The sequence below is a fragment of the Macaca mulatta genome, chromosome 17, assembly GCF_049350105.2.
Source record: "Macaca mulatta isolate MMU2019108-1 chromosome 17, T2T-MMU8v2.0, whole genome shotgun sequence".
NCBI classification, from domain to species: Eukaryota; Metazoa; Chordata; class Mammalia; order Primates; family Cercopithecidae; genus Macaca; species Macaca mulatta.
In genome coordinates, this window is record NC_133422.1 from 30,890,776 (window position 1) to 30,917,237 (window position 26,462).

Below are 26,462 nucleotides of genomic sequence, written 5' to 3' on the forward strand. Positions count from 1 at the left end.
GAGAAAGAAGAGCAGACGCATCGTGGTCAAAAACACAAGCACTGCTATGGGGATGTGGGATGTCTTCCTATCCAGTCTTTTCTGAGAAGCTCCTCCTCCGTAGAAGGGAGCCAGGAAAAACCAGGCTTGCCTGGTTAAGGCTGTTTGTCCCTGGGCCAATCTGATTTTCCCAGGAATTTAGAATTTGGAGGCAGAAATGCTAGTCTCAGCCTGGGCAGGGCCTTTTTACTGGGAACATATAAACCTAAGAGCTGTGAGGTGTTTGTGTGCATGGAGAAAGAGGAAAAAAGCTGATCTGCAGGGAAGGAAGAACGTCTGGCTCCTGATGAAGAGAAAGCCCAAGCAAGTGATGCACAAGATTTTCCTCATCCTACTAATCCCCTGAGAATCCTGGCTCTGCCTATTTGAGCTCAAAAGATACCCCTCTCTCTTATTGGATATGCCCATTTGTTCCTAAATTCACCTGAGCAGATTTCTATTACTTGTAACTGCAAGTATTTGACTAAGCCCGGGCCTCATTGTATACCTCCTAATTCCTACTCTTTCAGTTTTTCCTGGATCTCTGTGATCTTTAATGAGAAAGGACTGAGTCATGGCCCTGTTGGTGACATAGTAGAGTTAAGCTTAACATAGCCTGGGAAAGGTGAGGGCATGTAAAGAAGGAAAGCAGAAAGTAGTATTTGATCTTGTTTAATTTTTTTGGATAGTTCATTCAACAAATGTTAAGTGTTTCTTCCACATGCAACATTGTACGATGTACTAAGGATGTAGTAGTTAAATATGGCAGAGGGTTCCTGTCTTTGTGGTGTTTACAGTCTGGTGGGGAAGGCAGACATTAAATGAATACCAACCATCATGTGTGGTGAGTGTTGTAATGTGGGAAGCAGGCATAATGGGGACACGGTCACAAAGTCTGCCTATGGAAAGTTCATTTTAAACCCTACTCTCTATAGAGAATGTGGGGATGACTGCTGACTTGTTTCGTAGTTTGCCATAAGCTAGCTGATTTTTATGGATGAATGAGACATCAGAGCTTTTCCTTATCAAATATTCTTTCAAAAAAGAATACGTGTATCTTATGTAGTAGCTGCACATTGCCTGTGACAGTATCAACTTACAGCACACCCATCTGGGACCCTGCACGAGCTTGTAAACCAGGCCCTCAGGGTAAGAGTGGAAGTTTCAGTTACAGCCATAAATGTGATTATTTGTTCCAGGCTTCTAATAGATATAATTACAACCACCATAGTTGGATCACACTGTAGAGAAAAATCATGTAAAAAGCACAAGCATTTCTATTTCTGTGGTTGATTTATTTCATATTTGCTTTACCAACTAGGTTTGCCATTCATGGGATCAGACCTTTGTCCTTTGAGAGGTGACGGAGGAACCTCTTGCAGGAGGTGGTGCAAAGAGCTGGAGATTTTTCTTACTCTATCAGATAATTGGATGTCATGCCTGGCATTTATTGCCAACTTCTCCCTGGGTATGGAGAATAGATCGATCAACTTGGCTGCCAGAGATGTTGTGAATAGGAGGCTTGAGAGGACTGGAGCCTCAGGTCGGGTGTGTTGGAGAATTGGAAACCCTCTATGGGTTCTGTTCCTGCCAGGGCAGGCAAATGGAATTTACTTTGGCTCCTAAGTGTTTATAAATTTTTCCACAAAGCCAAACAAGACTTTTTTTTTTTTTTTTCATTTTTTCAAAGGTAGTTACAAATAAAGAGGCACACCTGATGTAGCAATAAAATGACCTGCCTTGTGACCTTCCCAGTTCTCTGCCTTGGCCTGGTGGGATGGCATTTGCGCAGTCTGACGTGTGGTTGGGCCGCTCAGTTTTCACACAAGTATGGATGCCTACCATCTGTTCAGTTAATGTTTAAAGTATAGGAACTCAAGGCCTCTCTGAAACATGTGATTTTGAACTGCTTGCTTCCCAGTTTTTATCAAAAGCCTGTTTGAGAGAAAGGCTATTTGTAGTGAACAGCATGAACGATAGTTAGTCTGATTATTCCTCTAAATTTGGAGTTTTCCCACTTTGTGTCAGCCCTCTGCAGAAATGCCTTCATTCATTGTGCCCTCAGCTTACACTGATGTGTACATTATATGAAGTGCTTTATGCCTGTTTTTGAAGTAATCATCTACCATAATGTGCAGTGCCCCTTTTATGAAGGAGCAAAAAGGTGGAATATTTTTCAGAATGAGGGCCAGGAACTCTTTGCTGTCTCAAAGGCAGAACTTCCCAGCCTATGTGACACAGCCTACTGGTGTGGTCTAAATGGATTACATTAGAACATGAGAACTGATCCCCTTAGCTGAACAGGGGAGTGGAGAAGAGGATGGAGGGAGGGCTAGTCTCTTCTGTTTATTCCAGTGGCTTTACAAATACAATTTTCTGTGTGTATTATGAGGCAGAAAAGATTGGGAGCAATAGCCCTAGGACCTGGTACTTCGTCATTATCGATAATGTGAAACATGAAACCAAACTGAATCTCCTAACAGATCTTTATTTTAATTTTTTTTTCTGTTTACACACACACACACACACACACACACACACACACACACACTTTTAGTCATAACTTCTTTTTGCTTATTTCTATTGTTTGGTTTTATTGGTTTTATTGTATCTGCTTTTTAAGCCATTTTAAATGGTAGGGAATACATTAAGAATAATAAATAATCTTAGTTAAGAGTTCTATGGAAAGAATATTTGAATATAGTCTATTACTTACATTAAATTCAACCTCCAAAAATGTATTGTTTCAATTGCAGTATTCAAAATGGCTTGTAGGTTAGATCCTATGCCTGGGTGGGAAACTGGAATTTGATTTTCATTTTTGCTATAATTTGCTGAATCACTTTGGGCAAGTCCTTCACATTTTCTCTGCTTTGAAGCCTAACAAATAAACTGTTATCTTTGTTCTCAAATTTGCAAAGATATTTTGGTTATTAGATATACCAAATAACTATTTGTAAAATGCCTTCAGGTTCTTGATGTTTAACAATATTACTGCCATTGTTGATATTAACCCAGAGTTATTAGGAAAAATTGGCTACTTTGTGGAGTTGTAGCTGGATTGGTTTATTTTTCTCATTTATTGGGACCATCATCTTAAGGTAACAGATAAGTTAAAATTGGGGATTTGGAAAATTAAGTTGATTAATGTGTGTATATGCTTTTATCTGGAATGGAAATGAGTTATTTTGTAAGTGAGTTGAAAGTGTTAGTTTTCCCATTGGTGAGGAGGACTTTCGGTAACTTTAGACTGTGGAGGTGGTGTATGCTTATTCCACCGCCTCTGCTGGGTGTTTTGGAGTGGGGGAAAGTTCATGTGGGTATATTAGTGGTATTATAGAAAGGTATTTAGAATTATGAACTTGGCAGTTCTGCTTTTGTGAGGTGGTGATTGTTTTCCTGACTTTTAAACATCTTTAACTCAGTTGAGAGAATTTCTTGGCAGATTGGGAGAATATGTATATACTTGGGATATGCTCATTCTGTTGTTTTAATTTATACCTTATTTCAAAAAAACCTCTGGGTTCCTGGTTGTGAAATGTATTGATCCATTTATTGCTTTCTTCTTGGTATAGGTTTTATTATGGAACCATGTGTAATTTGTTGTTTTTACTATTCGTATTCTTATAAACCATAATGTAATGTGATCTTTTAAATCTGTATTTACTAAGAAGAAAAAGGTAGCTGAGGAACTTCTCATTTTTAATGGAAATGAAGGAAAACATAGATTATCCAAACTAAACATGCTAGATATTATTTAATCTGATTAAGTACAACATTTATTTAGCATACTCTTCTTTGATTTTCATCTGAGGGGGCATTTTAAAATTTAGTGTAGTTAGATAACTTTACTGTAACTTAAAACTTGTCTGAGAGTGACCACTTATAATTCACTTTGCTGATATTACTGAGCCTAGATAAAAAGAAAACTAAATAGTTAATGTTAGTAGAGTAAATAAAATGTTGGATTTAAATGTAAAATGGTTTTTAGTGCTAGAAAATTGAAGTCCTAAGTATAGGTATGCTTAATAAAATAAAACATGTGTTAGGTACTGCAAATCTAATAAATATTATTCTATTATAAACAGGGCTGAATGAAATAGTGTCCATGAATTAAATTTTTGCTTTGTCAGGGTGTATTGCTCATTGGAAGCTCTATTGAAGACCCTCTTCTTGTGGAATCCTGACATTCAACTTCACCAGGATACTGTTAGCACCTGAAGTTTTATTTGCAGAAGTCACCATTGTTTATTTAGTTTTAAAGTTTGAACCAGAACCTCTCATGAGGAAGATTAGTGTCTCCTGCCAAATAATGCCCTTAGCATTGTAAAGCAGTGTGCTTGAAATCCACAGCTTAACCTTCAATGAAACTTGTGTTTATTTGAGCAAAGTTCAACTGGTCAGCAAAGGACAGAAAATACATTAGTCATAAAATGAAAGAATTATTGGTGTAAGTAACAGAAATTAGAAAACTTTCCTCCCAAATCGAAATATTTTGAGATTTCCTCCTCTTAAGTACATGTTTTTTGAATAAACAAGGGCAATTTTAAAAATACCAATTTTGAGATGGTATTAGAAATGCAAATAGTCACTTTCTCTCTAATCCATTTAATTATTGACTGCTGAGATTTTATGCTGATCTCTTGGGTCCCCTTTGTCTAGGGCTGTGTCTTCTGTGGTTTCCTCCCTTCAAATTATATGGCCATTAATTTAATTGCCCATACAGGAGCGTCTCTTTATTTTCATTTTCTTTTCTTTTTTTTTTTTTTTTAAAAAAGACATTTATTCAGTGTCACGATCAGACTATTACATTTAGCAATCAACAGCATGGGTGCAAAAAAAAAAAAATCTACATTAAAACTCTTTGTTGGAATGCTTTACACTTTCCACAGAACAGAAACTAAAATAACTTGTTATACAATTACTCACAAATACAGTCCTCGAGTTTTTTGCCCATACACATGAGTATTTGTCTAAAACATGTCTTCTTTGTAGCAGCTAGGCCCTGCCACCACTGTGCTTGGCTGAGTTCACAAATCTGTTGTAACCTGTAGCTTCCCTGTCACTTCTCTGGCTCTCCTCTCCTGCTAAGCTTTGTTTCCTAATTAAAATCTTCTGCCACTGCCATAGCTACTGCTGCTGCTGGAACCGCCATAGCCACCTTGGTTTCGTGGTTTTGCAAAGTATTGGCCTCCACCGCCATAGGGGCCAGAGCTTCTGCCTCCAAAATTTCCTCCCTTCATGGGTCCAAAATTTGAAGACTGATTGTTGTAATTGCCAAAATCATTGTAGCTTCCACCACCTCCAAAATTGCTTCCATCATTACCAAATCCATTATAGCCATCCCTGCTGCCACCATATCCACCACCACCATGGCTGCCACCAAAGCCACCACGACCACAGAAGTTTCCTCCACGACCGAAGTTGTCATTCCCACCGAAACCACCTCCACGACCACCACCAAAGTTTCCAGAACCACTTCGACCTCCTTGGCTGGATGAAGCACTAGCCATCTCTTGCTTTGACAGGGCTTTCCTAACTTCACAATTGTGGCCATTCACAGTATGGTATTTCTAAATGACAATCTTATCCATGGAGTCATGGTCGTCAAAGGTTACAAAGGCAAAGCCCCTTTTCTTGCCACTGCCTCGGTCAGTCATGATTTCAGTCACTTCAGTTTTCCCATACTGTTCAAAATAATCTCTTAGGTGATGTTCTTCAGCGTCTTCTTTAATGCCACCAACAAATATCTTTTTCACAGTTAAGTGGGCACCTGGTCTTTGAGAATCTTCTCTTGAGACAGCTCTCTTTGGTTCCACAACTCTTCCGTCCACCTTGTGTGGCCTTGCATTCATAGCTGCATCCACCTCCTCCACAGTGGCATATGTGACAAACCCAAAGCCCCTGGAACGCTTGGTGTTTGGATCTCTCATTACCACACAGTCCGTGAGCGTTCCCCATTGCTCAAAATGGCTCCTCAGGCTCTCATCGGTTGTTTCAAAGCTCAACCCTCCAATGAAGAGCTTCCTCAGCTGTTCGGGCTCTTTAGGAGACTCTGACTTAGACATGACGGCAGGGAGAAGAGAGACTTTAATGATGCTTCTTCGGAGGCATCCACGGGCAGAAAGGAGCAAGCTGACGAACGTATCTCTATATTTTCGTTTTCACTGAATTTTAAGCTGAATATTTGTCTTAAGTTACAAAGACTTCATTTTACCAAACACACAGTGTTATGAAAGTGTTTACTTTTATCTTATTTCTTTTTCTTTCTTTATTATTTTACCAAATACCCAGAATTCAAGGAAAGAAAGTATCTAATTTTAAAGGTGAGACACTGACAGGCCAGTCAGAACCAAAGTCTTGATACTAATATAAGAGAATAAGAGGTTACATTACTCATAGACCTGCACAGTTTCTTCTTTATCTTATTTGTGCATTTCATTGCTTCCTAAAACTTTTCCATTATATTTCTTTTGACTGTCATTAGTCTGAAACAGAAAAGGTAGATGGGAAATCTTATTCAGCTAACATGGAAAATGAGTCCTGTACTGTTTACCAAAAAACCGTAATCATTTTTCCCCTAGATTTTAATTAAAATGTTGGGGAAAATATAGACTAGAATATAATGTCAACAAAACCAGTGGCAAGGCCTTGAATTTCAGTTATTGGGTTAGTAAAGAAGTCTCAGGCCACCTACATATACCATGATATATGTGATAAGTCTTGGCAAATGGCATCACCCTACACATTTCATTCTGTATGGTTATTCTCGTGGGGAAACAGTTAAAAGTGGGGGTGATAAATATATCTTCACAATCTCTATCATGCTGTATTTATTTCATCTAGAGTTCAGGAATACAGTTTTGATAGAGGAAGTCAGTAGAGGGCAGCTGTATTATAATTTTATGGTTCTGGTCAGGCACTTCATTCACCCTTTGGAGAAAGTAATTTTAAGGTGGGGAGTAGACCAGTCTCCAGCCAGTTTGCCTGTAATTTGCATATTCAGATTTCATAGAGACCAATTATTACTTTATTGTCTTATGAATTATTCGTTTTATAGCATTTAAAGCAGAGCTCTCATTTGTGAGGCATCACAAATATTTGTAGCTATATTTCACAACTTAGCTACAAAAAATATTGTACTTAAATCATATTTTGTTTGTCGCTTCCCGTTATTCTTCCTGCCAAAGGATCCCCTTTGCCATTGGGTCATAGTTACCTTTACTTTAGTGTCTCTTCCTTCCCCAGACAGTTTTGCCCCTTTGATATTTGTCTTTCATGGCTGGGAGCCCATTTTGTATGGGCCATAGCACTAGTTTTTTTAGTTGCTTTTTTGTTAATTTCTGGTGAGTTGAAGTTAGAAGAATCTCTGTGTCAATCTGTTTACCTTTCTAATTCATAAAAGAAAAGGAAGACTTTATTGTAACAACAAATCTGGGCATCAATATTCTTTTGAATCTGCTCTCTGCTTCTTTGGACCTACCGGGGTCAATCCAAGGCCTGTTCCTGTGGGAGTGTCACAGTTGGAAAATGGTTTGAGGAGTGTTGTACGTCTCACCTGCTGCGTGCACATGTGCCCGCGCGCACACACACACACACACACACACACACACACACAGAGGTTTGCCTGGTGTTTTCCCAGAATGCCTCTTTGAAGTGGTGATTATGCCTTTGGATGTGCCTGGGAGCTAATGCTCTCAAACTCTGACACTCCCCTGTCTAGAACATCTTGGGTTCAGGCATATGGGTTGTAGAACAGTAAGATTTCTGCTCAGATTTCTTTTGTTTATGCTCATTTATAGAAGCAGTCTTTTATTATTATTATTATTTCTGTAGGTTTTTGGGGAACAGGTGGTTCTTGGTTACATGAATAAGTTCTTTACTGGTGATTTCTGAGATTTTGATGCACCTATCACCCGACGAGCGTACCCTCTACCCAACCTGTAGTCTTTTATTCCTCACCCCACTCCCGCCCTTTCCTCAAGTCCCCAAAGTCCACTGTATTATTCTTATGCCTTTGCATCCTCATAGTTTAGCTCCCACTTATGAGTGAGAACATGTGATGTTTGCTTTTCCATTCCTGAATTACTTCAGTTAGAATAATGGTCTCCAATTCCATCTAGGTTGCTATAAATGGCATTATTTTGTTACTTTTTATGGCTGAGTAATATTCCATGGTTCACCACAATTTCTTTATCCACTTGTTGATTGGTGGGCATTTGGTCTGGTTCCATGTTTTTGCAGTTGTGAATTGTGCTGCTATAAACATGCGTGTGTGAGTATCTTTTTCGTATAACGACTTCTTTTTGTCTGAGTAGATATCTAGTAGTGGGATCTCTGGATCAAATTGTAGTTCTACTTCTAGTTCTTTAAGGAATCTCCACACTGTGTTCCATAGTGGTTGTACTAGTTTACATTTCCACCAGCAGCACAGAGGTGTTCCCTTTTCACCCCATCCATGCCAACATCTATTATATTTTGAATTTTGATTATGGCCATTATTGCAGGAATAAGGTGGTACTGCATTACAGTTTTGATTTGCATTTCCCTAATCATTAGTGATGTTGAGCATTTTTTCATGTTTGTTGGCCATTTTTATATCTTTTGAGAATTGTCTATTCATGTCCTTAGCCCACTTTTTGATGGAATTGTTTTTTTTCTTGCTAATTTGTTTGAGTTCCTTGTAGATTCTGGGTATTAGTCCTTTGTTGGATGTATAAATTGCTAAGATTTTTTTTTTCCCACTCTTTGGGTTATCTGTTTACTCTGCTGATTGTTTCTTTTGCTAGGCAGAAGATTTTTTAGTTTAATTAAGTCTTATCTATTTATCTTTGTTTTTGTTGGTGCCATCTCGGCTCACTGCAACTTCTGCCTCTTGGGTTCAAGCGATTCTCGTGCCTCAGCCTCCCAAGTAGCTAGGACTACAGGTGTGCACCACCATACCCACCTAATTTTTGTATTTTCAGTAGGGATGGGGTTTCACCATGTTAGCCAGGCTGGTCTCAATCTCCTGACCTCAAGTGATCCATTCATCTCAGCCTCCCAAAGTGCTGCGATTACAGGCGTGAGCCTCTGCGGGCAGCCTGCATTTGCTTTTGGGTTCTTGGTCATGAAGTCTTTGCCTAAGCCAATGCCTAGAAAGGTTTTCCAATGTTATCTTCTAGAATTTTTATGGTTTCAGGTCTTAGATTTAAGGCTTTGGTTCGTCTTGAGTTGATTTTTGTGTAAGGTGAGCGATGGGGGTCCAGTTTCATTCTTCTACATGTGGCATGCCAACTATCCCAGCACCATTTGTTGAATAGGGTGTCCTTTCCTATTTCATATTTTTGTTTGCTTTGTCAAAGATCAGCTGGCTGTGAGGATTTGGGTTTATTTCTGGGTTCTCTTTTCTGTTCTATTGATCTGTGTGCCTGTTTTTATACCAGTACCGTGCTGTTTTGGTGACTATGGCCTTATATATAGTTTGAAGTCAGGTAATGTGATTCCTCCAGATTTGTTCTTTTTGCTTAGTCTTGCTTTGGCTATGTGGGCTCTTTTTTGATTCCACATATGTTTTAGGATTGTTTTTTCTAGTTCTGTGAAGAATGATTGTGCTATTTTGATGGGAATTGCATTGAATTTGTAGATTGCTTTTGGCAATATGGTCATTTTCACAATATTGGTTCTACCCATCCATGAGCATGGGATGTGTTTCTATTTGTTTGTGTCATCTGTGATTTCTTTCAGCAGTGTTTGTAGTTTTCTTTGTAGAGGTCTTTCACCTCCTGGGTTAGGAATCCCAAGTATTTTATTGTATTTTTCTGCAGCTACTGTAAAAGGAGTTGAGTTCTTGATTTGATTCACAGCTTGGTCACTGTTGGTGTATAGCAGAATGACTGATTTGTGTGCATTAACTTTGTATTCTGAAACTTTGCTGAATTCATTTATTATAGGAACAGTTCTTTGCTTTGAAATATGGTGGTGTTTCTTATTATGCATAAAATGATTTGAACCAATAGGGTGAAATTGTCTTACAGTTCCTATATACCATTGGTTTCACAATCTATAAATTCTTTTAATTCCTTGATGGCAGCAATAATACCTTATATATCATTGTAGGACTTGCCTTGAACATAGTAAAGATTATAAATTTTTCTCAAAAGAATAACAAGAAACATAGGAAATTGGGGAAAAAACAAGGAATAAGGGAATGGCAATGAAGATTTAAGAGTAGCCTATGCAGTGTTGTAAAAAAGCATTTTAAATCACATTCAAAGTTCAGTGGGTTTTCTAATTATAGCATAACTGGATATGGACTTTGGAGGAAATCACACAGGAAATACTTTTAGATGGTCAAGTGGGCAGCTAAATGATAAGGTTGTTCCTGGCTAGTCACTAGCCCCTTGGGGTTGCAGTTGAGTTTTGCTTCATATGATCATACTTACATCTTCATAAATTGTGAGATATTTAAAATTCATTTTAACAGGAATGGCAAAATAAGAGTAAAGACAGTGTTATAGAAATAATCTTGTCATTTGAACACAAGAATAGTCTTTCCATGTATCCTGTACTTATGTGTGTATGTACTTTACACAGTTGTAATCCCAGTGTATTTTTTCTTTAGATTTTTTTTCAGCTAACATGTTAATTTTCCATGAGATGATTAGATTTTAATTCTGCACACATGTTATGGGATTATGAGGCCCGGCATTTTAGTGTTGTATAGAAATTGTGCCAACATAGTTTACAAATCAAGGGCAATAAAACTGACTTTCTTAGGGCAGTGCATTAAATATCATTTGAATGCTGTTTTCAGCAGTGTGTTCTTGGGAATCTGGTTTTATTTTGTAGCTAAGTAGAAAGAAGATAGTCTGTTGTACTGGTGGAAGTTTTAGGGGGAAGTTCTTTTTAGTATGTTTTTATTTTCTGAATATATCATAGAAAATTAGAAAAAAGTGAATATGCAGTTTAGAAGATCTTTTTGTTGTTTTATTCAGGGTCGTTTTATAGAGAATGAAAAATATCTTACTAAGTGATATGTTTATGAAGTGACTGTCAGTAGAACTTGAAGTTCTTTTTTCGTTTAAAAATAATCTAAGTAGGTTGTTTGAAAATGGGACTGTATGTTTGAATGATGTCTTTGAACCTTCTCCAACTGTTTCCTGTGTGACCTTGGGTAAAACATCTAATCATAACTGTGAAAAGTAGGAATAAAAAATACTTGATGCTGATTGTGATTATGATAATAGGTAGTTCATGATCTACATGGCTTCTGTGAATATGAAGGGAGACATATAAAAACTGTGCTGGGCTCTTCAGAACAACTATTAAATATTTCAGTATTGGGTGAATTGTCAAAAGACCCCCTATTTAGTGGGAGCAGTTAGGAGCAAGCATAGGTAGAGAAGGCAGGGGCCTGGGAGCCGACTGTTTGGTAAGCACTTGTTGACCATACGTGGCTTCCAAGCATACTTAATTTACTTAGGCTCAGGTGTACTCAGGCAGTCAGTCCTGCGGAACAGGGAGACCCAGTCCAGGCCTGGGTGTACTGACTCACCTGGTTTCTTTCCTACAGTGCCTAGCCCTATGATGAGTTGGTTCTTTTTTAGATTGAGACAAATCCTTCTTAGTCATTTTCAATCAGCAGACTCCAGCACACCCCCAAAGGCCAACAGCAAAAAACTCCTGTTAATTCACACACCCCAAATCAATTCTGAATCAAAAAATAGACTTCTGTACTCATGTGTGTATGTGTCTGTATGTGGGTGGGGAGGGTGGAGGTATAATAAGATCTTTCTTTTGTTTGTCTAGTTCAGAAAGGATAGGTTATTTCTGTTTAAGATGGAATTGGAGTGGTACAGAGAGAGTGGTAACAGAAATCTTACACAGCACAAAGTATTGTTAATCTAGTCAAGCAAATTTAGACTCCATACTGACAGACCCAGCCAAGACCAAGCCCCTTGGAACTTGCCCAGTTTGAGAATATCTTATTTGTTATATTCATTAAAAGGATAACTGAACAACTATGGGGTAGCTGTAAAATTACTGTTTTTATTTTTTGGTGAGTGGGTGTTAAATGAAATGTTTTCCAGGAGATAGTGGGGAAAATACAACCCCACACTTTTAGCTAGTTAGGCACTCCTGAATCGATGAGAATCATGGTTTTGTTAATTTCATCAACATGTTCATTTCTTTCAGCTCCATGTTCATGCATGTCTTTTAACCCGGAAACAAGAAGACTGTCCATAGGTCTAGACAATGGTACAATCTCAGTAAGTACACATAAATAAGATTTCCAGTTGAAATACTTCCCTTCCTGTGGAGTATGTGTATGTATTTACTAGTTTTTTCAAGTTAACAGAATAATTTTCTTGCTAAGTAGCATAAAAGTTGTAGCGTAGCAAATTATGGTGAGGTAAGAGATTCTAATGTAGGGAGAGCTATCATCAGTATCCACTTAAATGCTGACAAGGTTCAGCTTGACCTACCCTGTCAGAGTGGCGAGGATGGGGGCAATTGGAGGCCAGTGAGTAAACTCCATGAATCTGCGTTAGTGAGAGCAAGCTGTGATGCTAGTGGCTTTAATCAGATGGTTAATCATGGTGCCTTAAACTTTGCCACATAAGCAACAGAACAGGAAGAAAATGCTTTCCCTTATGTCTGCATGTCTGATCTTGTCTTTGATACTCTGTGTTCTTTCTTTGTTCCTTCTGCTTCTTGTTTTTTCCAGCTCCCTCTAGCATCTGAATAGAATGCTGTAAATTTATATGAAATTGTGAAAAAAAGCACAGAATCTAGGTTTAGTCTGTAGATAGATCCACATAAATATTAGACCCTTTGATTGCAGATGTTTGGGGAACTGAAGTGATTAAAGATTGGAATTTTAACTTTTATTTACCTACTTAATCTTTCTACATATTAAATTTCAACTAGTATATTAACTAATAACAAGACTGATTTGGTAAATTCTCCATTTGGTAAATTATCCAGTGTTGCCTTTAGTCCTGGGCGAAGAGAAACTCTGCTTCAGAACCTATGAATTAGAAGGCTCTGCTCTGCTCACACTTCCCCATAGGGTGAAGAATCTGAGGGCTCAGGGGGATATATGTGATCAGCCCAAGTCCTCCCTCTTCCCATTCCATCCTCCCTCTCTCCCACTCCATCCTCCCCCTACCAAGACCCTGGAATTACCTGCCCCAAACTGCTCAGAACCTGCTTCCAGACTCTTCACTGACATTTTTCCTAAATGTGTCCTTAGGAAGATAAAACCAGTGAATATGCTCTTAGGCCTGAGAGGTGGCAAAGAGGTAGCAGTTTGCAGTAGACAGGATGTCCACACTTGAGTGCAAGGCCCCTCAAAGTCTTGACAAAACTGGGAACGGAAAGAGAAGGGGGTGGGCTGGCCCCCTGTGTCACCACAATATGGCATGGAACTTCAACAAACTAAGAACTTTGAGTTTGAACCTGTACCTCCAGCTGTTGGAGGGTGTATTTGTCAAGACTGGAGGATGAGACCATATTTTATTTAATAGTTCACCTGGACTTGTAACTTTTAAATATGTAAACATGGAGTGTGGGCCTCCATTTGTAATCCTGCCCCAGCCCCTACAAATGTTAGTGGACCTGAAGTTTTCTGTTTGATCTCTAGTCAAAACATTTGCTTGGTGCCCTTTCTGGGACTATTAACAATATTGTTAAATATAAGTCAGCCTAGTGACAAGTATTTATGAAATTTCTGTAATATCTAATACATTTGATAGATCTGTAAACTCTGTTTCTTAGGTAGATAGAAGTTTATGATACAAAATTGTCTACTTTGAGGAGAGCTGTTTTTAAAGGGAGGGGAGTGTATGAGATAAATTTATTTTTAAAAGATAAAGGCAGATCATTAGATTTTTCAATGGACTTTTGAAGTGTTCATTACAAAGGAAATATGAGAAGATGAACAGAGATCCCTCCATTGCCCAACAGTTATAGGATAGTTTGCGTTAACACTTACTGTCCATGGAAAAACTTAGGTTTATTTAACATAGGAGTGGTTTGTTGCACTTTTGAGGTTAGTGTAGGTGCTTAATGGATACTGATTAATTTGGCTTTGAAGGCAAGAAAGATAAGCAAAGTAAGTTATGGAGAATTCTAGCTATTTATTGTATATAAGAGGAGAAACCATCTTAGCCATTATTCTTTTAGTAAATGAAACTGCCAGGGAAGCAGAGCATCAGTCAGGGTCCATCTTTCCAAGTATGTCAGTATAGGGCTGAGATATCAAACCTTAACTTACTCCAATCTTCTGAAAAAGATTGAGGACCCTGGCTTATATGAAATAATTTCCTTAAAAGTACTTCCTTTGTATTGTTGAGGAAGATGAATTGCACACCCTACCTCTTCTCATCTACAGAATTAGAAAGAGTTCTGACTTAGGGAAAGATACACTGAGAGAACAGCATGTTTAAGGTTCAGAATTCTCATTAATCAATACAGTAACAGGCTCTTTACTGAAAATACTTAGTCTCAGCTGTTTTAATAATTTACTTTATAGACATGAGAAATCCTAGTCAGAGAGTATATATTCTGTTTCCTGGTTGTAGCCAATAAATTTTAGGAAGAAATAGTGGTTAACTTATTTTAAAACTAAGAAAGTGTAAAATCAGAAAGTAACATCATTATTTCACTTTATTTTACTGAATAAAAATAACACATTGTGTAAGATATAGGAGACAGTTAAACTTAGGCAGCTGAATAGTGAATTAGAGATGAAGTAGAGATAAGACATAGAGACCATTCTTTCAAAAATGTGGCCACAAAGAGCAGGAGAGAGAACGTGAGCACTGGAGCAAGATCTGGCAGGAGACAAGCAGCAAGAGGGTCCTGAACAGTTTGGAAAAGTTAGCTGTGGGAAAGAATGGGGACAGTTGAGAGAGCAGGAAAGGAGAGAGAAATGTCATTCAGTTTTGTGATATAGGAGAGGAATGCCTTTTATTTTTTCCTGGGAGGTAGCAGGCAAGGTCATCTGCTGAGAGAAGGTAAAGATATGGGGTGAGAGTAAATTTTCCTACCTATACCTTTTGCTCTTTCTGCATATAGCCCAGAATCCTGCTTTGCCATCTTGGTCTACAAAGTTGTAATTATCTTCCCCACCTCATTCAAATGTTATCTTTTTGTTTGTATTTTTATTTTTGGCAGATGGTTCCTGAGCCCTACCAATTGAAATGAGTCACACACGGTACTCAGTGGGTTAGCTATGTTGTATTGCATATTTAACTTTGCTTCACACAATGTTTAAGTCTGTCTCTTCCGTTAAACTGTTAGGTGTTGAAGAGTTGGCTGGTCTTTTATTCATCTCTCCTCTGGTAGATCTTATTGTGGCTCCTTGTACAAATTGGGAACTCAATGAATAATTTGTTAGTTTATTGACTGAAGTACAAACGCTATTATTATTTAATATAGCTGATTGTAATAAGCAATTACTTAAATTCTGAAGATAGTTTATTTGTACAGTATTATTACCATTCAAAATGTTTTTCAAAATAGAATGACCTTCTGTAGGGGAAAAATTTATGCCAATAGTTTAGTTTGTCTTGACCTTCTTCAGAAATGTCTTCTGTTTTAATATTGAGAGAGGTTAGTCAGATTGTGCTAACTGCTATTCATGCTGAAGTGGCACTTTAAACTTTCCATTTTTATGTCACATGTATTCTAGCCAACTAACAAATATTTAAATATCAGCTCTGTACAAAAGGTTATGCTCAATTCTAACGTAGTGTGGCTTCTGGGTCTCAGACACTTTATATTTCAGTTAGGGAGACATTTTTCATTTTTATGAAAAATGAAATCATGAAATAAGTAACACAGAGTAAACATAATAGCAGAAGTACCGGTACACCAGTGAGTGTGATGTTGGCAAAGCAGTGAGGTCAGAAGACAATGGGAGATAATGGTCTAGGACGGCTCCCTGGATATGAACTGGATTTAGAAGACTGGCTAGGATTGGATTAGCTAAAGATAGGAAAGTAAGGTATTTCAGACAAAATTAATGGAGTGGGGGGAAAAAAAACGCCCAAACCATGGAGGTACCAAAGGACCAAACATGTTTGGAGAGAAATAAACCAATTTGGTAAGAGGATTAATGGGATAACGTGAAAGCCTTGATTCAGGATGAGTAGTAAGCGTTATGTAACGTAAAGGTAGTGGATCCGTAACATGGAAGATTCTCCCCATCCCACTCCAAGACTTCATACCATATTTAAAGGGGATAAATGACTGATGAGTAAATGTCAACACAGAAGTAAAGCATTTCCATTAAACTAATTTTCACCAACCCTACTGAATAATTGCTATAGGATAGTATAGGGTGGATATACATATATATATCTTGCTAAGATAAATGCATGGTCATTGAAGATTTTTTGAAAAAGGCCTTAAAATGGTAAAATCTCGGTTCTCTGAAGATGAATCTCATGTATGTGTTATGGGAAGTTTGATTGGGATGAGAAGATTGATCTATAAATGGTTAGCATTCAGAATTGTGATTATTGTCTAAAACTAACTGACATTGACTGTGTATGGATTTATTGTTGTTTTGGTAGTTCTTGTGATTGTGATTATTACACTCTTACGGTATACATTACCGTTAGTTCCTGTGGGTTACCTGATATGTTAGTTTCCTGGGGCTGCCATCACAGTACCACAGATTGGGTAGCTTCAAACAGCAGTTTTTCTCTCACGATTCTGGAGCGTGGAAGCCTGAAATCAGGGTGTCAAGGGGGCCATGCTCCTTCTGAAAGCTGTAGAGCATTCTTCCTTGCTTTTTCCTAGCTTCTGGTGCTTGCTAGTAATGCTTGGCATTGCTTGGCCTGTGAATGTGTCTCTCCAGTCCTTGCCTGCATCTTCACATTGCCTTCCTTTCTGTGTCTCTATGTCTTCACATGGACTCCTTTAAAAACAAAACAAAACGTGGAGTCTCGCTCTGTTGCCCACACCGAAGAGCAGTGGTGCAATCATAGCTCACTGCAGACTTGAGCTCCTGGACTCAAGTGATCTTCCCACCTCAGCCTCTGGAGTAGATGGGACTATAAGTGTGCACCACCATGCTTGGCTCATTTCACGGATGTTTATTTGTTTGTTTTAGGAAGGGGGTTTTGCTTTGTTGCCCAGGCTGGAGCGCTGCAGCATGATCATAGCTCACTACAGCCTCAAAGACCTGGGCTCATGTGATCCTCCTGCCTCTGCCTTCCAAGTAGCTGAGACTACAGATGTTCACCACCATACCTGGCTAATGTTTTGACTTTTTTCATAGATCACTTCTCACTATGTTGCCTGGGCTGGTCTTGAATTCCTACGCTCATGGGATCCTCCCACCTCAGCCTCCCAAGTAGCTGGATTACAGGTGTGAGCCACTGTGCCCGGCTCCACGTGACCTTCTTATAAAGCCACCAGTCACTGGATTTAGGTCTCCCCCAATCCAGTATGATCCTGTCTTAGTTACATCTGCAAAGACCCTGTTTCCCAAATAAGGTCACATTCTGAGGTTCTGGGTGGACATGAATTTTGAGAGGATACTGTTTAACTCAGTACATCTGGTAATGTTGTATCTACTGTGTTTCTCTAACAGTGTTAGAGCAGTTGATTTGGAAACAGTTTTCTCAATGTGAGACATGATGTCTTCAGGAAGAAGTATCCAAGGATATTAAAAAAAAGATGATTCAAAATCCTCTTGTGGGAGATAGGAAAATATAATTGAAAGGATCTTCTGCAGCTAATGCCACTCTCCTCTAGATTAAGTGATATCTTGAATAGGCCCCATGTCAGGATAATGGTGGCAGAGTTAGGACTTCCCTGAGCCCTAGACAAATTTTATTTATATTATACCAGGCCAATTTCTTCATACAAGTAGGACAGCCCAGCTGCAAGGAATTACCTTAGGGTATTCACTAGGGAATTAGGAGGGAGCTTGTGTTATTCTGTGCATCCAGCCACTGTTAAAAAATATGTGTTGGGTTGGGGGCGGGAATTTCATTTAATCTAACAAGGAGTTTTGGATGAGTTGTTTATTCCCATGAATTATAATGAGCCTATGGGGAACTGAACCCAAATGGTAAGGTCATGTTCTACGGCAATGACAAATGGCCTCTGAATAAAGCACTTCAGCCGTACCCAAGCAAGTTACTGTACACCTTAATCAGCTTCAAAACAGCAGTGTAATAGTAGACTCTCACTCATCAATCATCATGATGCATTCCAAGTTTTGTACTTACAGGAGAAAGCTTCTGAAATTTTCTGTTTTCCAGGATTTCTAGTGTGATACCATTTATGAATAATATCCTAATAAAGAAGACATAGAAGGTGAATTTGAAGAAAATTTCAGGAAGCTCTGTGTCCAGAGAAATGTGCGCATGGAATCTATGCGGCCTCCTCCTTTTAAACTGTTACATAACCCTGCCGTTATTTACACTAGCTTGTGATTCTGTCATTATGCCATGGTTTCTACCATAGAAGACCAGCATTTCTGAGTCATTTTATCCTTCTGAGTCACTGGACTTCCTAATGTGAGGAGTTCATTTTACACAGTGTTAAGTAGGCATTTTCTTCTGAGCTTGTGCTAAGTTACAATGAATTTAAACATATATATTACATATATAATATATGAAAATATGTGCTAATTTTAATGCTATAGGTGTGGAGCTATGCTTAGCAGGAAAATAGTCTTAGAGTGTTGACATTCCGGTTGCTTACTATGTATTCATTTAATATCATTTGCTGAAGGTGGTTTTATCAAAGAAAACTCTTGCTGTATTGTAGGACTTACTGTGCCCTTGGTATTTGTGTGGATCCAAGATCTCTCAAACACTCACCTTCTCCCTCAGTTATGTCATTGTACGTGTAGCCCTGTCATCTTTTGCTCAGCACCTACATGTTATCTAAAAACTTGGTCAAGCAGTCTTGAATGCAGATACCAAGAGCATTTTTTGACCTGAGATTAATTTTGTTGCACTTCCATTGCAGTTGTGAATTTTGAAAGGCCTTCTTGAACCAACTTTTAGACTAATTCTGTAGTGTGAATACCCGTAGGAGCACCCAGATTGCTCTGCATTTTGAGTTAGGTACTGAAGAGATTCAGTAGAGTGAGTGGTGGATTGAAATAATTTATATAGTATCTACAGAAGTTATCTTGGCCACATCAACACAGCACATCTACGCTTCAGAAAGGCAATGGCTGGGAACTGATGAGGGTATTATGTTCCAAGTTACTTTACCTTTGTCCTAGGAACCTTATATCTAAATAATCTATCTCTCCTGGAATAATAACTGATGTAATTATTTTATTAATGGCATATATTCAGCATAAACTCCACAAGGCAGGGACTGTGTTTACTTGACTGAGTTACAATCTGGCACCCAGTACAATGTCCATGAATTTCTAAGTACTCTGTAAATATTTATAGACTGAATTAATGATCAAGTAAGTGAGTGAATATAGTTTATGGACTTGATATTATATAGAGGTTCAGAGCACAAGCCCTGGTATCAGACTGCCTCTACACCCCTCAAGTTGTGTCACATTGGGCAAGTTGCTTTACTCTCTGTGTCTCGGTTTCCTTATCTGTAAAATGGGAATAATAGTTGTACCTATTTTATAGGGTTGTTATCAGGACTGTCTGATATATACATGGAAAGCTCTTAGAACAGTCCCTGTATGTATCAAATGCTCCGTAAATATTAACTCCTGTCAGTGTCATTATCATCATCAGTGGCAGCATCCTCCATTTGCAGTAACTAGGAAGCCTTGGTTAAAGTCTATGTCATGAGCATTTAGTGGGCCAGTTCCAAGGGGAGGAAATGTCTTAGTCATGGCATATTCCTTAGGACGATTCAACTTATTTCTGGCCCCATCTTTAGTCTTTGCTGTTGCATCACAGGAATTTACCAGTGATTTGCAAAACATGTACTGTCATCTGATATGGACACCCTTTTTTCTGCAAAGGAGTTTCCTACCCAAGTTGTTGCCATTTTGATCTTCATCATCCTCAAGAAAACGGGTTGGGCTTGGAGAGATGTAGAGAGTACTCGAGATGCTCTGAATGGATGACTGGAGAAGATGGAGCAAATTTGTCATCACAAGTGACTCCCTTATTTTCGTGGATTGAGAGTATGGAAAAAGGAAAAATTGCAAGCCATTAAGGGTTAAATTGCTTTCTATTGTTTTAGGAATTTGGATTTTATAGACCAATGTCCAGAGAGCCATCTGTGGTCCTACAACTTTTAAAATCAATGATTTAAAAATTCTTTTGGTATCAAAATTCTTTTCTTAACCATTTCCATCTACACATTTGAGAATATTCTCTGTATACACAAATATTTTGCTGATTTTTACTTTGAGTTCATCTTTTATACAAACTAGAGGTGAGCCATGGTTCCCATGTCACTGTCATTTTGTATTGCAAGGTTTCAAGCCCAGATGGACTGGTGTGTGGCATTTTACTGTTACTCACCTTTGAAGGCATTCCTCTCAAGAGTACCTTGACAACAGCAGACTCATGAAATATATCTTCCAGGGAACCATCTGACATTTATTCTTTTGCTGTAAAGCTTGAGAACTCACAAGAGCCAAAATGCATGAAGGAAGCAGTCATTCTTTTATAGCCCCTGTGGTTGCGGAACTGCTGTTACCTGGTGGTGCTCCACCTACTGTGTGATCTCAGGCAGTCTTGGCAAAAGCCTTCCCCCTTGCTGCCTTGATGCTTACATTAGCAGAGAGGGAAGTGGTATTAGGTATGTCCTAGTCTCTGGGGTTTAGTGCTGGGGTTAAATGCTGGACTTGTATGTCTTTGCTTAGCTGTAGTTGGATGCTACAGTGATCCAGGCTGGTGGAAACCTGAGTAGTTTTTCTTTCCAAGATGTGTGCCCTTCCCTGTTTATTTACTGCTCCTCCTGTACTAAGCTTTGAATGCAGGCTTTACACCTCACTTTCCTGCACCTTCACCTCATTACAGGTGGAGGAATAGCTCTTCTCTCAGTTACCAGTGAATGTTTTACATTTTTATAAATATGTACTCATTTAGTATAGGAAGACAACCATTAGTATTAGACCTTAAGCTCATTGGAACAAATTACATAGTTGCAAAAAGACTTCTAACCGTATTGGCACAAAGAACAGAAGAGCTTTTCCATCTGCAGCAATTATGCAAGTCCAGCTTGTTTCCTGGATTGGAGAGAAGTGAAACATTAGGGTAGCTTCTTCAGCCCAGAGCTATTGTTATGGGTAGGAAAAGAAAGGAGCCAAAAAGATGCCTTCCAGTGGATTGAGTTATATCATGGTTGAGTATTTGGTGTGTGTGTGGTTTTTTTTTTAAGTGTAGTAAACTCTGAGTTACCTCCAGATTTTTCTGTTGGTTCTTCTTTCTCAGTCAGAGCCTTTGATGTGAGGCTCCCGAAGGTTCTGCCCTCCTGCTGCTTACTCTTTTTTTTTGGTGATCTACATCTGTGGTTTAATTATCCTATACCTACAGTTCTCAAGACTGTGGCCCATAGCCCGAGACTGCATTCCAGTTTAGCATATAATAAATAGAAATAATTCTGTTTCCCCCGCAATATGCTCTTCTCTCTTCCTTCAGTAAATGACATCAATGAGTAACCCCAACCAGAAATAAGACCCGCATTTTCCGTTTAACCTTACGGTATCAGTGCCCATGGCCTGCTGACTTAGCTCAGACCTGTCTCCAGACTCTGGCCTTCTTTGTCTATTCCCAAGAGTACTTTTGAAATTTCCATCTCTTGCAGGTTTACTTGGATTGTTGCAATAAGCCTTAGATTGGTCAAACTGCCTGTTGTCTCTAGGTTCCTCCAGCTGCTCTGCCATCAGATATCCAAAGTTCTATACACATTCCCCAGTGTATAGACTCTCAACCACTTTTAGAAAAATGAAGCTCCAAGCCCGTCATTCTCCCCACTTGGTCAATCTCACCTGTCACAACTTTCCGACCAGACATCAAACTTTTTGAATCAGACATCCATGCCTGTGTACATGCAGTCCTCTACCAAAAATAGATGTTCTCCTTCACTGAACTCCTGCTGCCCCTATGGAACTTCTCTCCTACCTTCAAGAATTAGCTTTAAGCTCCAAACCCATTCTTATGAGAAGCCTGTCTTACTACAGGGCAGGGTTGAAAGACTCTTTGTAAGAATTCTCACAGCCCTCAGTTCAAATTTCTACTTTAGTATTTATGTATCATTAGATTACATGTACATTTCATTTATATAATTTTGTATTAAGTAAGATATATATACAGTTGACCTTTGAACGATGCGGGGGTTAGGGGCACTGACCCCACCTCCCCGTCCAGTGAGAATTTGAGTATAACTTTTGATTGCCCAAAAACTTAACTACTAATAGCCTACTGTTGACTGGAAGCCTTACTGATAGGGTAAATAGTCGAGTAACACATACTTTGTATGTTATATTTATTGTATATAACATATACAATATATAACCTATCTAAATGAAAACACTAATAATGTCACACATATATATAAATATATATAACCATCACTGAAAAAATTATACTTAATTATTTTATAGTATATTATGTATTAATATTTTCATATATTTTAAAAGTATATTAATAGAGAGCTACTATGTAAATTAATATAACACTTAAAATAACACTTTTATTCAATTCACTAAACCCCCAATTGAGAAATCTAGTCTTACAATAAAGTAAGCTGAAGAAAAGAAAGTGTGACTAAGAAAATCATAAGGAAGAAAAAGTATGTTTTCATTAGATGGAAGTGAATCATCATAAAGGCCTTCATCCTCATCCTATTGACGTTGAGTAGGCTGCTAAGGAAGAAGAGGGGTTGGTCTCAGGGGTGGCAGAAGTGGAAGAAAATCCATGTATAAGTAGATCTGTGCAGTTCAAATCCGTGTTTCAAGGATCAATGTAGTCCCTAAACATGTCTAGTAAATAACACTTAATTCACTTATTTTCTTTATCTCCAGTAGCCAGAGCAACTTGGAGGCAGGAAACATATGCATTGGCATTTCCAATACCCAGTAGAGAGCCCTGCGCAAATTGGAATGGCAGTATTTTTTGAATGAATAAAAGCCAAACCAGTTTCCTTTGTGTTTCCATCCAGAAGTTTGTTCTCCTTTCACCTTCATTCTGATGATCTAGTTATTTAGATCAGAAGCCCTTTCTTCCCAGCACTCTGATAGGGAAGCAATTGTTTTATTCTCTTCCCTCCCTTTATCAGGTAGAGCTTTCTCAGAGTTTGTGGGAGAAATGATTGTTAACATTCCTTACCTTCATATAGCAAGGGCAGATGTGGTGGTGGTTGAGGTACGAACTTTGCTCCCATAAAGGTCTGTATCTGTATTCCAGCTCTTCCATCTTCTAGCTTGATAATCGTGAACAAGTTGGTTAACTTCACATACTCCTCAGTTTACTCATTGTTGATTGAGGGTGATCTGTGCCTCATGGGATTGCTGTGAGAATTACATGAGGTAACTTAAAGATCTTGGTACTCAGTAAGCCCTCAGAAAGTGGTAATTACTGTTTTCATGGCAGAAATTATATTCATTTCAGCAGTAGGTGAACTTTAATTTACTTTTAGGTAAGGTTAATTTTATCTGAAGTTAAAGAGTAGTATTTTTCACACAATTCTTTGCCACCTCAGGTTTAACAATAATGTTTAAAAACTCATCGTTTTTAAACTGGTTTCTTGTGTGTGCCATTTTTGACAAATAAGATTGGGTTTTACATGTAATATTGGCTTTCTTTTGGTGTTCATTACTTGCCAAATGTATATTTTTGTTTGAATAATGTTCAGGACTGAAAATATATGAAGTTAAATATAGAAAAAGAGATAATTATAACATTTTAGTATGGAGACCATGGTTATAAACAGCTTGAAAAAGCAACACATTATTGTGTTTTCTATTAATCTAAGAAGTAAAGCATTGGTTCTGAGATTTGAGATATACTGAGATTTGAGTCAAAAGTGTGTACTGTTCTATTTTTCAGTATTGATTAGGAAAAGTAATAGGTTAGTAATTAGGCTCTCTTTTTTTTCTGTTATTATGTGAATGTCTGGTAATTGCACATATTTTCATTCAAAATTACTGTGGGTAACACTGAACCCCCAATTGAGAAATCTAGTTCCTACTTCCAAGCCTACTATTGATGAGCAAACTGTGGAATCTTTCTTTGATGGCCTATCTAAATGAAAACACCAACAATGTCACACTTATATATATCTAACAATATATATAACCATCACTGAAAAAATTATACTAAATTATTTTTATAGTATATTATGTATTAATATTTTCATATATTTTAAAAGTATGTTAATAGAGAGCTACTATGTAAATTAATATAACACTTAACATAACACTTTTATTCAATTTTTAAAATACGTATTGGACACCTACTATGTGCCAGGCAGTGTTCTAGGTACTTGAGATACATCAAAATATACTTTCCCCTACTGAAAAACCCTTCCTCTTGTTTATGTTGCATTTAGTAATTGCTGTATAAATAACATTATAATTTATATATGTTAGAAGGTCATAGAAGTGATACATGCTATGGGGAAAAATAGAACAGAGTAAGGGGGATTGGGAATGTGAGCGTAAGGTAGAGGGAATAGATGCCAGTAGGTTAGGCTTCATTAAGAAGATAGCATCTGAGCCAGAAGCCTTGAAGGGTGGAGGACTGAGTCCATCATTTTTCTTGGGAAGAGTGTTTCAGGTAGAGTAACAGTCAGTACACAAGCCCCACAGCGGGAGTGTCTATAGTAGTAGTACAACGAAAATCCTGACTTGATTTAAAAAAAAAAAAAAAAAAAAAAAAAAGGAGTATTATTTCTTTATTTTTAATATTTATTGAATACCTCTTATATATTGTATATTAAGAACAATGCTGGACACGTTGGGGAGACATGTTAGGAAAACCAGAACTCCATTCCTTAAACTCTATAAAGAAAGATCAAATCATCTGATCATTGATAGTTTTCATTTAATGCAGATTGTGATCTATAGTCTAAAAGAGCTACAGAGTCTCTTGAAATTCAGAACAGAAAGCTCCATCCTGCCTGAGGTGATTATATGAAAGCAGACCATTCAGAAGGATAGGTTTGAAAAATGATGAAGATTGAGGAAATGAGACCCTAGATCAAAGGCTAGGAAATGGGGATGTGCAGGTCATTGTCAAAGATAAAAGTTTACTTGGAAATGCATTGGAAGGGGCTTGGATTCAAGAAGGATGTAAGGATCTGATGACTAAATGTGTAGGAGAAATTGAGTGGGGAGAAGGGGTAGTTGGCAAAAATAACTCCCAACCAAGCTTGTGTTCAGTCGGTACACAGTTGCTGCTGTCTGCAGCTAGCATCTGTTCTGATTAGCCGGTGTCCTTGGCCAACCATTTGGTCCTGCTTCCAGGTGTCAGACTTGGGTAACAGGGCTCATGATGGAGGCATTAGTGGTGTGTGGTGCTTTCTGCTTATTTTTCTTTTGTGTTTGTTATAATGCATTGTCGCCTGGATTTTCTAAAGAGTGTAGTGACTTCAGAATTTGCACTGTAATTTTTTTCTTTGCTCATAGAGATTCAATGAAATACTCTCCTGAGTTTTAATGTCATTTTGAGGGGGCTCTTTGAGGTTTGTGTGAGTCAAAGGATCAGTGGATAAAAAATCAAGAGACAGACCCACATTTTAAGTGTGGGCTATGCAACCTGCAACCAGGTAAGCCTCTGACCCTGAGACTTTTTCCTTAGTATCTCTAGACTTTCTCCTTAGTATCTCTAGACTTTCGTTTCCTTATCTAAAAAATGAGTCATCGTGCTAGGTAATCTCTAAGACCCCTTACAAACTCTGAAACTCCACAAAATCCAAAACTTAACAACCAAAGATCCAGACTTCTTTCACCAGCAGCTTTCCTGAGTAGAGAAACAGTAATTATCAGCCTCTTAACCATTAGGCTAAATATTATGATGTTAGGTGTAAGCAGTTTTCAATTTCAGCAGGCAACCTTTTGGTTCAGAATAATTTTCTCAAAAGTTTTGAGCTGTTTTTTCTTTTTAAAAATAAATATCAGCAACTAGACTAAACTGATTTCATATCATTTGCTGTTTAATATTACAGCATGATTTTTATTGTGTATAAATGTTATTCAAAATATCCAATACCCTCTTTCACTGAAGGGAGGCACAGAATTCTTTAGCTAGTAGCTTCCTTTGTGTGATACATCAGTGCCTGGCTTCAGAGTTTGGCCGTGAGCAGGATATACCCCATTCACTGAATAGCTTCCAAGAGCATCTGTCCTTAAGATTGTGAAATTGGCCAGAGGCGGTCTTGAAAGTGGTTACATCCAAACCTGTGTGTCTTTTCTCTTTTACCTTCTCCCTTCCATCCTCTTGGGAGGGATATTATTGAGAAGCCAACTGCATCTGCTTACTTGTAGTCAGTGT

General features: G+C 38.1%; 2 protein-coding genes across 5 annotated transcripts in view; one reads left to right on the forward strand and one right to left on the reverse strand.

The window, feature by feature from the left end:
- Positions 1 to 26,462, forward strand: part of WDFY2 (WD repeat and FYVE domain containing 2) — a 176,997-nt gene that overhangs the window by 77,756 nt on the left and 72,779 nt on the right. For all 4 annotated transcript variants that reach the window (XM_077973835.1, XM_028837568.2, XM_077973834.1 and 1 more), the window contains exon 3: positions 12,196 to 12,269. In XM_077973835.1, the coding sequence (XP_077829961.1) occupies positions 12,196 to 12,269 (74 nt within the window). The remainder of the gene's footprint in view (positions 1 to 12,195; positions 12,270 to 26,462) is intronic.
- On the reverse strand, positions 4,914 to 6,168 carry HNRNPA1L2 (heterogeneous nuclear ribonucleoprotein A1 like 2). The gene is given in 2 exon segments (XM_015121112.3): positions 4,914 to 5,142; positions 5,145 to 6,168. Coding segments are annotated over 2 exon segments (1,068 nt in total). The 5' UTR covers positions 6,087 to 6,168; the 3' UTR covers positions 4,914 to 5,016.